Source organism: Dendropsophus ebraccatus, chromosome 14 (genome assembly GCF_027789765.1).
Source record: "Dendropsophus ebraccatus isolate aDenEbr1 chromosome 14, aDenEbr1.pat, whole genome shotgun sequence".
Taxonomy (NCBI): domain Eukaryota; kingdom Metazoa; phylum Chordata; class Amphibia; order Anura; family Hylidae; genus Dendropsophus; species Dendropsophus ebraccatus.
In genome coordinates, this window is record NC_091467.1 from 4,717,864 (window position 1) to 4,732,403 (window position 14,540).

At 51.6% G+C, this 14,540-nt stretch overlaps 1 protein-coding gene across 1 annotated transcript in view; it reads right to left on the reverse strand.

The window, feature by feature from the left end:
• Positions 1-203: 203 nt before the first annotated feature.
• Positions 204-14,540, reverse strand: part of PTPN1 (protein tyrosine phosphatase non-receptor type 1) — a 30,278-nt gene continuing 15,941 nt past the window's right edge. The window contains exons 2-9 of the mRNA XM_069953604.1: positions 9,198-9,288; positions 6,379-6,479; positions 6,151-6,249; positions 5,813-5,950; positions 3,623-3,832; positions 3,278-3,439; positions 862-1,094; positions 204-478 (exon numbers count right to left, since the gene is read on the reverse strand). Of these exons, the coding sequence (XP_069809705.1) occupies positions 277-478; positions 862-1,094; positions 3,278-3,439; positions 3,623-3,832; positions 5,813-5,950; positions 6,151-6,249; positions 6,379-6,479; positions 9,198-9,288 (1,236 nt within the window). The 3' untranslated portion in view covers positions 204-276. The remainder of the gene's footprint in view (positions 479-861; positions 1,095-3,277; positions 3,440-3,622; positions 3,833-5,812; positions 5,951-6,150; positions 6,250-6,378; positions 6,480-9,197; positions 9,289-14,540) is intronic.

Consider the following 14,540-nt stretch of genomic DNA (forward strand, 5'->3'; position numbering starts at 1 on the left):
GTCATGACGATTTTATTCCAAAAAGAAAAAAAATATAATATATATATATATAGAGATATATTTGGCATTATCTGCGTTTACTCCTGAATAGATGTAGAAATGCCCTGAGATGTGAGGAATCTCTCCATGGGGCGTCAGGGCTCGGAGACACCGTTAGTGCATTGCGACTGCAGCTGGAAAAGCTTCGCTCAGCTCCTCCTCCTCCTCATTTGGTTCCAATTTTGTCTCACTTGCGCCTGGGTGATGAAGTCGGATGCGGCCCGGGCAGAGCGTCCATTAATGGTACCACACCCTGTAGCAGAGGATCGCCCCCACCGTCAGCACTGTGAACACGCACACATTCAGCGCCCATGACTTCCATTCCTGGTTGCCGTTTCTGTCGTCCGTGTTGTCGGGTTTGGTCTTCTCTTCGGGGTCGGTTGAAGAAGGGATCTGGTCTCCTAAGTTTCTCCTCCTCAGCTCAGTGTCGTGACAAAAGCTGCGAGAGAAGGAAAGGACAGAAGATTTACTATAGTTTGTACACAAGAAAATGGTCATAGAAATATCAGGTATGACGCCACCGCGCTCGCTAATGTTCAGAAGGTAAATGGGGTTTGGCAGAGACGTGAGGGTATTATTAGATATGGGAGACTAATAACATATCACCATTCATCCCTGGGTATCTCTCTGTACATATACACTGCTCATATAGAAAGGACAGGGGAATCATGAACAGCGCAGAGAGGACACAACACAGGTCAATCCTGAAGGAACCCGACCGCCTCCAGCACCTCTGTAATCAGCTCAATCACTATATCATGTATAGTGCAACATTCAGCCATAAGGTTTGTCTATTATTACTTTGTTTCTGGGGTCTCCTACCTATCTACAGGGGGCTGAGAGGTCAGGTGGGTCTTGCCATCGGGAATGCTCTCCTCCACCGCACTGACGGCTCGTCTTATAACCTCCTCCACCACCTGCTGAGAGAAGAACTCTGGCTGGTCGTGCATCCGTCCATTTAGGGTCTCAGAGGTGCGTTTGGGTGGTCTGGGTGGAGGCGGGGTGTGCTCTGGAGGAGGGTCCATGTCCTCATTAGACAATTCTTTCCATTGTTCCTACAATAGAAATGAAAAAAGAATCACTCAGAATCCACTGTGATCTACATCTACCTGAATAGCATCCCATATTATCCTCCAGAGCTGCACTCACTATTCTGCTGGTGGGGTCACTTTGCACATACATTACTGATCCTGAGTTACATCCTGTATTATCCTACAGAGCTGCACTGACTATTCTGCTGGTGAGGTCACTGTCTGGAAACCTGCTCCCTCCCTGGGGAGGAGAGAGCAGGCCCAGGGGCAGATCTTGCTTGCTTGGAGCTCAGGAGCAGCAGACTCGCACAGCCTCTCAGAGCAGGACCACACCCAAAACTAATTGGAGCTGCAATCACCACTCCAGAGCTGCACTCACTATTCTGCTGGTGGGGTCACTGTGTACATACATTACTGATCCTGAGTTACATCCTGTGTTATACCCCAGAGCTGCACTCACTATTCTGCTGGAGGGGTCACTATGTACATACATTACATTACTGATCCTGAGTTACATCCTGTATTATACCCCAGAGCTGCACTCACTATTCTGCTGGTGGGGTCACTGTGTACATACATTACATTACTGATCCTGAGTTACATCCTGTATTATACCCCAGAGCTGCACTCACTATTCTGCTGGTGGGGTCACTGTGTACATACATTACATTACTGATCCTGAGTTACATCCTGTATTATGCTCCAGAGCTGCACTCACTATTCTGCTGGTGGGGTCACTGTGTACATACATTACTGATCCTGAGTTACATCCTGTATTATACTCCAGAGCTGCACTCACTATTCTGCTGGTGGGGTCACTGTGTACATACATTACTGATCCTGAGTTACATCCTGTGTTATACCCCAGAGCTGCACTCACTATTCTGCTGGAGGGGTTACTGTGTACATTACATTACTGATCCTGAGTTACATCCTGTAATATATTATACTCCAGAGCTGCACTCACTATTTTGCTGGTGGGGTCACTGTGTACATACATTACATTACTGATCCTGAGTTACATCCTGTATTATACCCCAGAGCTGCACTCACTATTCTGCTGGTGGGGTCACTGTGTACATACATTACATTACTGATCCTGAGTTACATCCTGTATTATGCTCCAGAGCTGCACTCACTATTCTGCTGGTGGGGTCACTGTGTACATACATTACATTACTGATCCTGAGTTACATCCTGTATTATACCCCAGAGCTGCACTCACTATTCTGCTGGTATGATCACTGTGTACATACATGACATTACTGATCCTGAGTTACATCCTGTATTATACTCCAGAGCTGCACTCACTATTCTGCTGGTGAGGTCACTGTGTACATATATTACATTACTGATCCTGAGTTACATCCTGTATTATACTCCAGAGCTGCACTCACTATTCTGCTGGTGGGGTCACTGTGTACATTACATTACTGATCCTGAGTTACATCCTGTAATATATTATACTCCAGAGCTGCACTCACTATTTTGCTGGTGGGGTCACTGTGTACATACATTACATTACTGATCCTGAGTTACATCCTGTATTATACCCCAGAGCTGCACTCACTATTCTGCTGGTATGATCACTGTGTACATACATGACATTACTGATCCTGAGTTACATCCTGTATTATACTACAGAGCTGCACTCACTATTCTGCTGGTGAGGTCACTGTGTACATATATTACATTACTGATCCTGAGTTACATCCTGTATTATACCCCAGAGCTGCACTCACTATTCTGCTGGTGGGGTCACTGTGTACATATAATACATTACTGATCCTGAGTTACATCCTGTATTATACTCCAGAGCTGCACTCACTATTCTGCTGGTGGGGTCACTGTGTACATATAATACATTACTGATCCTGAGTTACATCCTGTATTATACTCCAGAGCTGCACTCACTATTCTTCTTTTTATTCTTCACTGCACAAAATAGTGAGTGCAGCTCTTAAGTATAATACAGGATAAAACTTAGGATCAGTACAGGATCAGTAATGTATGTACACAGTGACCCCACTAGCAGAATAGTGAGTGCAGCTCTGGGGTATAATCTGGGGTATAATACAGCATGACCTGCAGCATGTAATGCAGTGTATGCAGATGCGTCTAGATGAGATATATGCTGTGTTGAGAGTCAGATTCCCCTCTATTGGCCCAACTGTTATGATTCATCAGCATTTGCCGTGCCCTCTGACCTGCACCGATGAGTCTCCCATGATGAACTTGGCCCCCTCGATCACCGCCAGGTAAGAGAATCGCAGCTGATCGGCGGTCTGGATGAGCCCCATTCTGTATTTTCTCATTTCCAGCAGGACCTGCTTGATGTCCACCGAGGATGGATCTTTCCTTCTGTCCATCTGTGAGGAAATATAAAGACGATGAGTGACACCTTGTGGTCGCAGGAAGCAGTGCGGCCAGATGTCACAATGGACCAGATTACAGTCCCATCAGCTTTGGTCCCTACGTCACCAGTCAGTGCTCAGAGTCCCGCCATCCGCCCCCTCATTGGTGTGACCCTGTGACCCCGTCACGTTACTCACCAGCAGTAAACAGGTGTCCACTAGACAGAAGGTGCCAGAGCGCCCGATGCCAGCGCTGCAGTGCACCACAATGGGCCCGTGCTCTGGGTTCAGAGACCCCGACTCTCGCACCTTGAACAAGAAGTTTAGGAATGAGGCCGGAGACTCCGGTACCCCAAAGTCCGGCCACGTGGTGTAATGAAAGTGCAGGATCTCCCGGGTCTCCTGTGTCTGCAAAACAAACAAGCGGACGGCGAATGAAATAACGTAGGCGCCAGTGAACAACCAATCAGACTGGAGCTAACAGGAAAGCAGACCTGTGATTGGCTGGAGCGGGTGTTCTGCACCAGTAATCCCCCCCCCCCCCCAGCTCTGGATGAGGCACCTACATATTATGTGATGGTTCTGTGAGCATCCCATGGTGCAGGTGACAGGTAGATGTCCGGAGCATGGATGCCAGATCGCCCTCCACCGCCCGCAGGATGCCCGATCTCACTCCACCGCCCGCAGGATGCCCGATCTCACTCCACCGCCCGCAGGATGCCCGATCTCACTCCACCGCCCGCAGGATGCCCGATCTCACTCCACCGCCCGCAGGATGCCCGATCTCACTCCACCGCCCGCAGGATGCCCAATCTCACTCCACCGCCCGCAGGATGCCCAATCTCACTCCACCGCCCGCAGGATGCCCAATCTCCTTACACTGCCAGCTGGATCCAGAATCTCTCTTCATCGCCTGCAGGCCCCTGGATCCCCCCTCCCCCACCCACAAGCCCCTACCTCCACCGTCCGCAGGATCCCAGATCTACCTCCACTGCCTGCAGGCCCTTGGATCTCCCCTTCCCCACCTGCAGGCCCCTGGATCTCCCCCCACCACCTGCAGGATCCCGGATCTCCCTCCACCGCCTGCAGGATCCCGGATCTCCCTCCACCGCCTGCAGGATCCCGGATCTCCCTCCCCCGCCTGCAGGATCCTGGATCTCCCTCCCCCGCCTGCAGGATCCCGGATCTCCCCCCACTGCCCACAGGATCCCGGATCTCCCTCCCCCGCCTGCAGGATCCCGGATCTCCCCCCACTGCCCACAGGATCCCGGATCTCCCTCCCCCGCCTGCAGGATCCCCGATCTCCCCCCACTGCCCACAGGATCCCCGATCTACCTCCACTGCCTGCAGGCCCTTGGATCTCCCCTTCCCCCACCTGCAGGCCCCTGGATCTCCCTCCAGCGCATGCAGGATCCCGGATCTCCCTCCACCGCCTGCAGGATCCCGGATCCCCCCCCACTGCCCACAGGATCCCGGATCTACCTCCACTGCCCACAGGATCCCGGATCTACCTCCACCACCCGCAGGCCCCTGGATCTCCCCCCACCACCTGCAGGCCCCTGGATCTCCCTCCAGCGCATGCAGGATCCCGGATCTCCCTCCACCGCCTGCAGGATCCCGGATCCCCCCCCACTGCCCACAGGATCCCGGATCTCCCTCCACTGCCTGCAGGATCCCGGATCTCCCTTCACTGCCCATAGGATCCCGGATCTCCCTCCACTGCCCACAGGATCCCGGATCTACCTCCACCACCCGCAGGCCCCTGGATCTCCCCTTCCCCCACCTGCAGGCCCCTGGATCTCCCTCCAGCGCATGCAGGATCCCGGATCTCCCTCCACCGCCTGCAGGATCCCGGATCCCCCCCCACTGCCCACAGGATCCCGGATCTCCCTCCACTGCCTGCAGGATCCCGGATCTCCCTTCACTGCCCATAGGATCCCGGATCTCCCTCCACTGCCCGCAGGATCCCTGGATCCCCCCCTTTCTCACCTGCAGGCCCCTGAATCCCCCCCTCTCCCACCTGCAGGCCCCTGAATCCCCCCTCCCCCAACTGCAGGCCCTTTGATCCTCCCTTCCTCCACCCACAGGCCCCTGGATCCCCCCTCCACCACCCGCAGGCCCCTGGATCCCCCCTCCACCACCCGCAGGCCCCCGGATACCTCCTCCCCCACCTGCGGGCCCCTGAATCCCCCCCTCTCCCACCTGCGGGCCCCTGGATCCCCCCTCCCCCACCTGCAGGCCCTTGGATCCTCCCTTCCCCCACCCGCAGGCCCCTGAATCCCCCCTCTCCCACCTGCAGGCCCCTGGATGCCCCTTTTCCCACCCACAGGCCCCTGGATCCCCTCCCCCCCTCCCCCCCACAGGCCCCTGGATCCCCCGCACACTTACACTGAGGTTCTCCAGCTGCAGCACTCTGATTGTGTAATAGGATTTGATGTCCTCAGAGAGAAGCGTCAATTTCAGGTTTGCATCATTGAACACCATGGGGCTGTCCTCCCTCTTGGGCCAGTACTCTGCACACTTTATCTGAAAGAGGAGGAAACTGTAAGAAGCCCTCAGAGCTGCACTCTCTACAGTTCCCCTAATACAGCTTGTCTGCATGACTGGAGAGGGGACTACAACCCCCATGTGGCACAACCACTAGGCTGCCACAGGGCGCCTGAGCTGCAGTCATTACCTCCTCCTGGTGAGGGCGCCCTCTCCTGTGAGCGCTGACTGATACTCACTGATCCCTTCTCAATGACTCTGTTCAGCATGACGACCCCGCTGCTCTTCTGCTCAGACACCATCTGCCAGAAGTGTCCGCAGGTGTTGGGTAGCGGTCCCTGCACAACAACAAGAAGAATCAGCAACTACTCCCTGGGGAGACGCCTGGCAATCACATGACCATCACTGTAGGTTTGGTGCAGCCCCACCCCTGCACACCAGGGGGCAGACTCCCCGTTATTCTTCACCTGAGTCAGTATGTAGCTCCTCTGCGCCTCCTCCATCTTGATCAGACTGGCGTTGATGTAATCGTTGTCCTCTCTGTGCAGCTTTATCCGGCTGTGGTCGACTGCAAGAGAAAAGCACAAGTCAGAGGATCCCAGGGAGAATGGAGGTGTATCCAACTCTGCTTAGATACATACGGCAGGATGAAACATCATATAATACAGCGCTTCTAAATCTGTGAGGCGCTAGTCAGTGGTGGGGGGCGGGGCCGACATCAACAGAAGGGGCTCCAAAGCAGAGACTACCCCCATGGTGACAGTCCTGCCCCCCCCCCCACCCCCCCACACACACACTCACAGGAAGACCTGAGTGATGTCATCATCACATGACCAGAATCTCCCAGCTCCTTAAACTAGGAGGACGGCAGGGGGGCTGCTGTGTGTGGGAAAACACACACGTATTCTCCATTCTGTGTAGGTATACAGCAGTGTATTATATACTTATTATTCTCCTGTAGGAGTGTGTATATATCTCCATTCTGTGTAGGTATACAGCAGTGTATTATATACTTATTATTCTCCTGTAGGAGTGTGTATATATCTCTCTCCATTCTGTGTAGGTATACAGCAGTGTATTATATACTTATTATCCTCCTGTATGAGTGTGTATTTATCTCCCCATTCTGTGTAGGTATACAGCAGTGTATTATATACTTATTATCCGCCCTCCTGTAGGAGTGTGTATATATCTCCATTCTGTGTAGGTATACAGCAGTGTATTATATACTTATTATCCTCCTGTATGAGTGTGTATTTATCTCCCCATTCTGTGTAGGTATACAGCAGTGTATTATATACTTATTATCCTCCTGTATGAGTGTGTATTTATCTCCCCATTCTGGGTAGGTATACAGCAGTGTATTATATACTTATTATCCTCCTGTATGACTGTGTATATATCTCTCCATTCTGTGTAGGTATACAGCAGTGTATTATATACTTATTATCCCCCTGTATGAGTGTGTATATATCTCCATTCTGTGTAGGTATACAGCAGTGTATTATATACTTATTATCCTCCTGTATGAGTGTGTATTTATCTCCCCATTCTGGGTAGGTATACAGCAGTGTATTATATACTTATTATCCCCCTGTATGACTGTGTATATATATCTCTCCTCTGTGCAGGTATACAGCAGTGTATTATATACTTATTATGCTCCTGTATGAGTGTGTATATATCTCTCCATTCTGTGTAGGTATACAGCAGTGTATTATATACTTATTATCCTCCTCATGTATGAGTGTGTATATATCTCCATTCTGTGTAGGTATACAGCAGTGTATTATATACTTATTATCCGCCCTCCTGTAGGAGTGTGTATATAGCTCTCCATTCTGTGTAGGTATACAGCAATGTATTATATACTTATTATTATTATAATTATTATACTGCTGTATTTTATGTTAGTTAGTTTAGTTATATAAGTTACCTTTGATACCTATATGTGTGTATATTGTAGGCTTAGATGCCTGTATATGTGTATATCTTAGGCTTAGATACCCGTATGTGTGTATATTTTAGCCTTACATACCTTTGATACCTATATGTGTGTATATTTTAGGCTTAGATACCTGTATGTGTGTATATTTTAGGCTTAGATACCTGTATGTGTGTATATTTTAGGCTTAGATACCTGTATGTGTGTATATTTTAGGCTTAGATACCTGTATGTGTGTATATTTTAGGCTTAGATACCTGTATGTGTGTATATTTTAGGCTTAGATACCTGTATGTGTGTATATTTTAGGCTTAGATACCTGTATGTGTGTATATTGTAGGCTTAGATACCTGTATGTGTGTATATTGTAGGCTTAAATACCTGTATGTGTGTATATTGTAGGCTTAGATACCTGTATGTGTGTATATTGTAGGCTTAGATACCTGTATATGTGTATACTGTAGGCTTAGATACCTGTATATGTGTATATTTTAGGCTTAGATACCAGTAGGTGTGTATATTTTAGGCTTAGATACCTGTAATACCTTTATATGTGTATATTTTAGGCTTAGATACCTGTATGGGTGTATATTTTAGGCTTAGATATCTGTATGTGTGTATATTGTAGGCTTAGATATCTGTATGTGTGTATATTGTAGGCTTAGATACCTGTATATGTGTATACTGTAGGCTTAGATACCTGTATATGTGTATATTTTAGTCTTAGATACCTGTAGGTGTGTATATTTTAGGCTTAGATACCTGTAATACCTTTATATGTGTATATTTTAGGCTTAGATACCTGTATATGTGTACATTTTAGGCTTAGATATCTGTATGTGTGTATATTGTAGGCTTAGATACCTGTATGTGTGTATATTGTAGGCTTAGATACCTGTATATGTGTATATTGTAGGCTAAGATACCTGTAATACCTGTATATGTGTATATTTCTGGCTTAGATACCTGTATGTGTGTATATTTCTGGCTTAGATACCTGTATGTGTGTATATTTCAGGCTTAGATATCTGTATGTGTGTATATTGTAGGCTTAGATACCTGTATGTGTGTATATTTTAGGCTTAGATACCTGTATGTGTGTATATTTTAGGCTTAGATACCTGTATATGTGTATATTTTAGGCTTAGATACCTGTATGTGTGTATATTTCAGGCTTAGATACCTGTATGTGTGTATATTGTAGGCTTAGATACCTGTATGTGTGTATATTTTAGGCTTAGATACCTGTATATGTGTATATTGTAGGCTTAGATACCTGTATGTGTGTATATTGTAGGCTTAGATACCTGTATGTGTGTGTGTATTGGGCTGATCACTTACATGGGCTGACGTCCCGGTAGCGGTTGCGGGTCTTGTTGTCGGGCAGGCGGGCCACCTTACACGGGAAGTCGCTGGCCTCATGTCTGATCTCCTGTAAGAGAAGCAACAGAGTTACAGGGCGTCCCTGACCCCAGCACCATCTCCTATACTACTCCCGTGTGTAACCCCGTCCTGCTCCCCCCAGGAGAACGGCCATACCCCCTCCCCCCAGTATAGTGTGTAACCCCGTCCTGCTCCCCCCAGGAGAACGGCCATACCCCCCCCCCCCCCAGTATAGCGTGTAACCCCGTCCTGCTCCCCCCAGGAGAACGGCCACATCCCCTCCCCCAGTATAGTGTTTAACCCCGTCCTGCTCCCCCCAGGAGAACGGCCACATCCCCTCCCCCCAGTATAGCGTGTAACCTCGTCCTGCTCCCCCCAGGAGAACGGCCATACCCCCCCCCCCCCCAGTATAGCGTGTAACCCCGTCCTGCTCCCCCCAGGAGAACGGCCACATCCCCTCCCCCAGTATAGTGTTTAACCCCGTCCTGCTCCCCCCAGGAGAACGGCCACATCCCCTCCCCCCAGTATAGCGTGTAACCTCGTCCTGCTCCCCCCAGGAGAACGGCCACATCCCCCCCCCCCAGTATAGTGTGTAACCCCGTCCTGCTCCCCCCCAGGAGAACGGCCCCAACCCTCCCCCCCCCCCCCCCCAGTATAGTATGTAACCTCGTCCTGCTCCCCCCAGGAGAACGGCCGCACCCCCTCAACCCCCCCCCCCCCCCCCAGTATAGTGTGTAACCCCGTCCTGCTCCCCCCAGGAGAACAGCCACACCCCCTCCCCCCCAGTATAGTGTGTAACCCCGTCCTGCTCCCCCCAGGAGAACGGCCACATCCCCTCCCCTCCCCGGTATAGTGTGTAACCCCGTCCTGCTCCCCCCAGGAGAACGGCCACATCCCCCATCCCCCCCCAGTATAGCGTGTAACCCCGTCCTGCTCCCCCCAGGAGAACGGCCATACCCCCTTCCCCCCCAGTATAGCGTGTAACCCCGATCCTACTCCCACCAGGAGAACGGCCATACCCCTTCCCCCCCAGTATAGCGTGTAACCCCGATCCTGCTCCCCCCAGGAGAACGGCCACATCCCCCATCCCCCCCCAGTATAGTGTGTAACCCCATCCTGCTCCCCCCAGGAGGGCGTCCATACCATACATCAGTATGCTATATACAGCTCCTCAGTAGCCTCTCATCAGTGCTCTACTATGGGGGTCACAAGGGTTAATGGTGACGCGGTATACACAGGAAGCCCTCCGCCTGCCGCCATCTTCCTCCTCCGGGAGCTACAGGCAAATGGCGACATTTATGGGAAACGTAAGAGCGATGGATGACAGGACAGGAAGACTGAGCGGGGCACCGCACAGTACAACTTCCTGCAAGACATCCAGAGAGAGACTGTGTAATACAGGAGCAACACCGCACAGTACAACTTCCTGCAACACATCCAGAGAGAGACTGTGTAATACAGGAGCGACACCGCACAGTACAACTTCCTGCATCCCAAAGAAAACACCACAGGATCAGTAATGTAATGTATGTATACAGTGACCCCACCAGCAGAATAGTGAGTGCAGCTCTGCAGTATAATACAGGATGTAACTCAGGATCAGTAATGTATGTACACAGTGACCCCACCAGCAGAATAGTGAGTGCAGCTCTGGGGTATAATACAGGATGTAACTCAGGATCAATAATGTAATGTATGTACACAGTGACCCCACCAGCAGAATAGTGAGTGCAGCTCTGCAGTATAATACAGGATGTAACTCCCTTTCTCTTATAACGCTACCGTACTATTATAAGCTTTAGTCTGAGAGTGTTACTGGCCCTTTAAGGGATAAAAGTAAAATTCAGCAGCATCTTGAGAATGATTTGCTTCCCCTTTAAGGCCGCTCCGCAGTGAATTTACTGGAACTTGCTGTAAAACCACAATAAGTCGACTTCTCAGTAGAACATAAAGACGATCACATTTCTATTCCTGGAAAGTAGATCAGTCAATAAGATTATCGTCTATTAGGAGGGGTCTGATGACAGCCGCCATCTTCCCGGCGTGAGCCAAGCAGCGGGGCTGTGTACCAGATACGGCTGCAGGAATCCCAGATCCCAACAACCATCACAACCGCCAGGAGAGGTACACAGGACAGCGCCATCTACAGGAGACGCCACGCCGTTACATTATACACAGGACAGCGCCATCTACAGGAGACGCCACGCCGTTACATTATACACAGGACAGCGCCATCCACAGGAGACGCCACGCCGTTACATTATACACAGGACAGCGCCATCTACAGGAGACGCCACGCCGTTACATTATACACAGGACAGCGCCATCTACAGGAGACGCCACGCCGTTACATTATACACAGGACAGCGCCATCCACAGGAGACGCCACGCCGTTACATTATACACAGGACAGCGCCATCTACAGGAGACGCCACGCCGTTACATTATACACAGGACAGCGCCATCTACAGGAGACGCCACGCCGTTACATTATACACAGGACAGCGCCATCTACAGGAGACGCCACGCCGTTACATTATACACAGGACAGCGCCCTCTACAGGAGACGCCACGCCGTTACATTATACACAGGACAGCGCCCTCTACAGGAGACGCCACGCCGTTACATTATACACTGGACAGCGCCCTCTACAGGAGACGCCACGCCGTTACATTATACACAGGACAGCGCCATCTACAGGAGACGCCACGCCGTTACATTATACACAGGACAGCGCCATCTACAGGAGACGCCACGCCGTTACATTATACACAGGACAGCGCCATCTACAGGAGACGCCACGTCGTTACATTATACACAGGACAGCGCCCTCTACAGGAGACGCCACGCCGTTACATTATACACAGGACAGCGCCATCTACAGGAGACGCCACGCCGTTACATCATACACAGGACAGCGCCATCTACAGGAGACGCCACGCCGTTACATTATACACAGGACAGCGCCCTCTACAGGAGACGCCACGCCGTTACATTATACACAGGACAGCGCCATCTACAGGAGACGCCACGCCGTTACATTATACACAGGACAGCGCCATCTACAGGAGACGCCACGCCGTTACATCATACACAGGACAGCGCCATCTACAGGAGACGCCACGTCGTTACATTATACACAGGACAGCGCCCTCTACAGGAGACGCCACGCCGTTACATCATACACAGGACAGCGCCATCTACAGGAGACGCCACGCCGTTACATCATACACAGGACAGCGCCATCTACAGGAGACGCCACGCCGTTACATTATACACAGGACAGCGCCATCTACAGGAGACGCCACGCCGTTACATTATACACAGGACAGCGCCATCTACAGGAGACGCCACGTCGTTACATTATACACAGGACAGCGCCATCTACAGGAGACGCCACGCCGTTACATCATACACAGGACAGCACCATCTACAGGAGACGCCACGCCGTTACATTATACACAGGACAGCGCCATCTACAGGAGACGCCACACCGTTACATTATACACTGGACAGCGCCCTCTACAGGAGACGCCACGCCGTTACATTATACACAGGACAGCGCCATCTACAGGAGACGCCACGCCGTTACATTATACACAGGACAGCGCCCTCTACAGGAGACGCCACGCCGTTACATTATACACAGGACAGTGCCCTCTACAGGAGACGCCACGCCGTTACATTATACACAGGACAGCGCCATCTACAGGAGACGCCACGCCGTTACATTATACACAGGACAGCGCCATCTACAGGAGACACCACGCCGTTACATTATACACAGGACAGCGCCCTCTACAGGAGACGCCACGTCGTTACATTATACACAGTGACCCCCAGGGACACAGCAGCTGAGGGGTCTGCCCACCGCTCATAACCACAGCAGAGCAGTCAGATGGAGGAGAGTGGCTAATGTGGCTGCTTGTCTGCAGAGGAGACACAATCCTAAATCCCACCCAGGACCCCAACCATCTACTGTCTATGGGGGGGGGGCCTAACCATCTACTGTCTATGGGGGGGGACCCCAACCATCTACTGTCTATGGGGGGGGACCCCAACCATCTACTGTCTATGGGGGGGGGGGACCCAAACCATCTACTGTCTATGGTGGGACCCCAACCATCTACTGTCTATGGGGGGGGGGCCCAAACCATCTACTGTCTATGGGGGGGACCCCAACCATCTACTGTCTATGGGGGGGGGCCCCAAACCATCTACTGTCTATGGGCGGGGGGGGCACCAACCATCTACTATCTATGGGGGGGGGACCCCAACCATCTACTGTCTATGGGCGGGACCCCAACCATCTACTGTCTATGGGGGGGGGGGACCCAAACCATCTACTGTCTATGGGGGGGGGGGACCCAAACCATCTACTGTCTATGGTGGGACCCCAACCATCTACTGTCTATGGGGGGGGGGGCCCAAACCATCTACTGTCTATGGGGGGGACCCCAACCATCTACTGTCTATGGGGGGGGGCCCCAAACCATCTACTGTCTATGGGCGGGGGGGGCACCAACCATCTACTATCTATGGGGGGGGGACCCCAACCATCTACTGTCTATGGGCGGGACCCCAACCATCTACTGTCTATGGGGGGGGGGGGACCCAAACCATCTACTGTCTATGGGGGGGGGGGGCACCAACCATCTACTGTCTATGGGAGGGGACCCCAACCATCTACTGTCTATGGGGGGGACCCCAACCATCTACTGTCTATGGGGGGGGACCCCAACCATCCACTGTCTATGGGGGGGACGCCAACCATCCACTGTCTATGGGGGGGACGCCAACCATCTACTGTCTATGGGGGGGGGACCCCAACCATCTACTGTCTATGGGGGGGACCCCAACCATCTACTGTCTATGGGGGGGACCCCAACCATCTACTGTCTATGGGGAGGACCCCAACCATCTACTGTCTATGGGGGCGACCCCAACCATCTACTGTCTATGGGGGCGACCCCAACCATCTACTGTCTATGGGGGGGACCCCAACCATCTACTGTCTATGGGGGGATCCCAACCATCTACTGTCTATGGGGGGATCCCAACCATCTACTGTCTATGGGGGGACCCCAACCATCTACTGTCTATGGGGGGACCCCAACCATCTACTGTCTATGGGGGGACCCCAACCCTCTACTGTCTATGGGGGGACCCCAACCCTCTACTGTCTATGGGGGGACCCCAACCATCTACTGTCTATGGGGGGACCCCAACCATCTACTGTCTATGGGGAGACACGGGTGATGTGATGTGGTGCCCTGGGGGTGCTGGCAAGATGGGCGCAG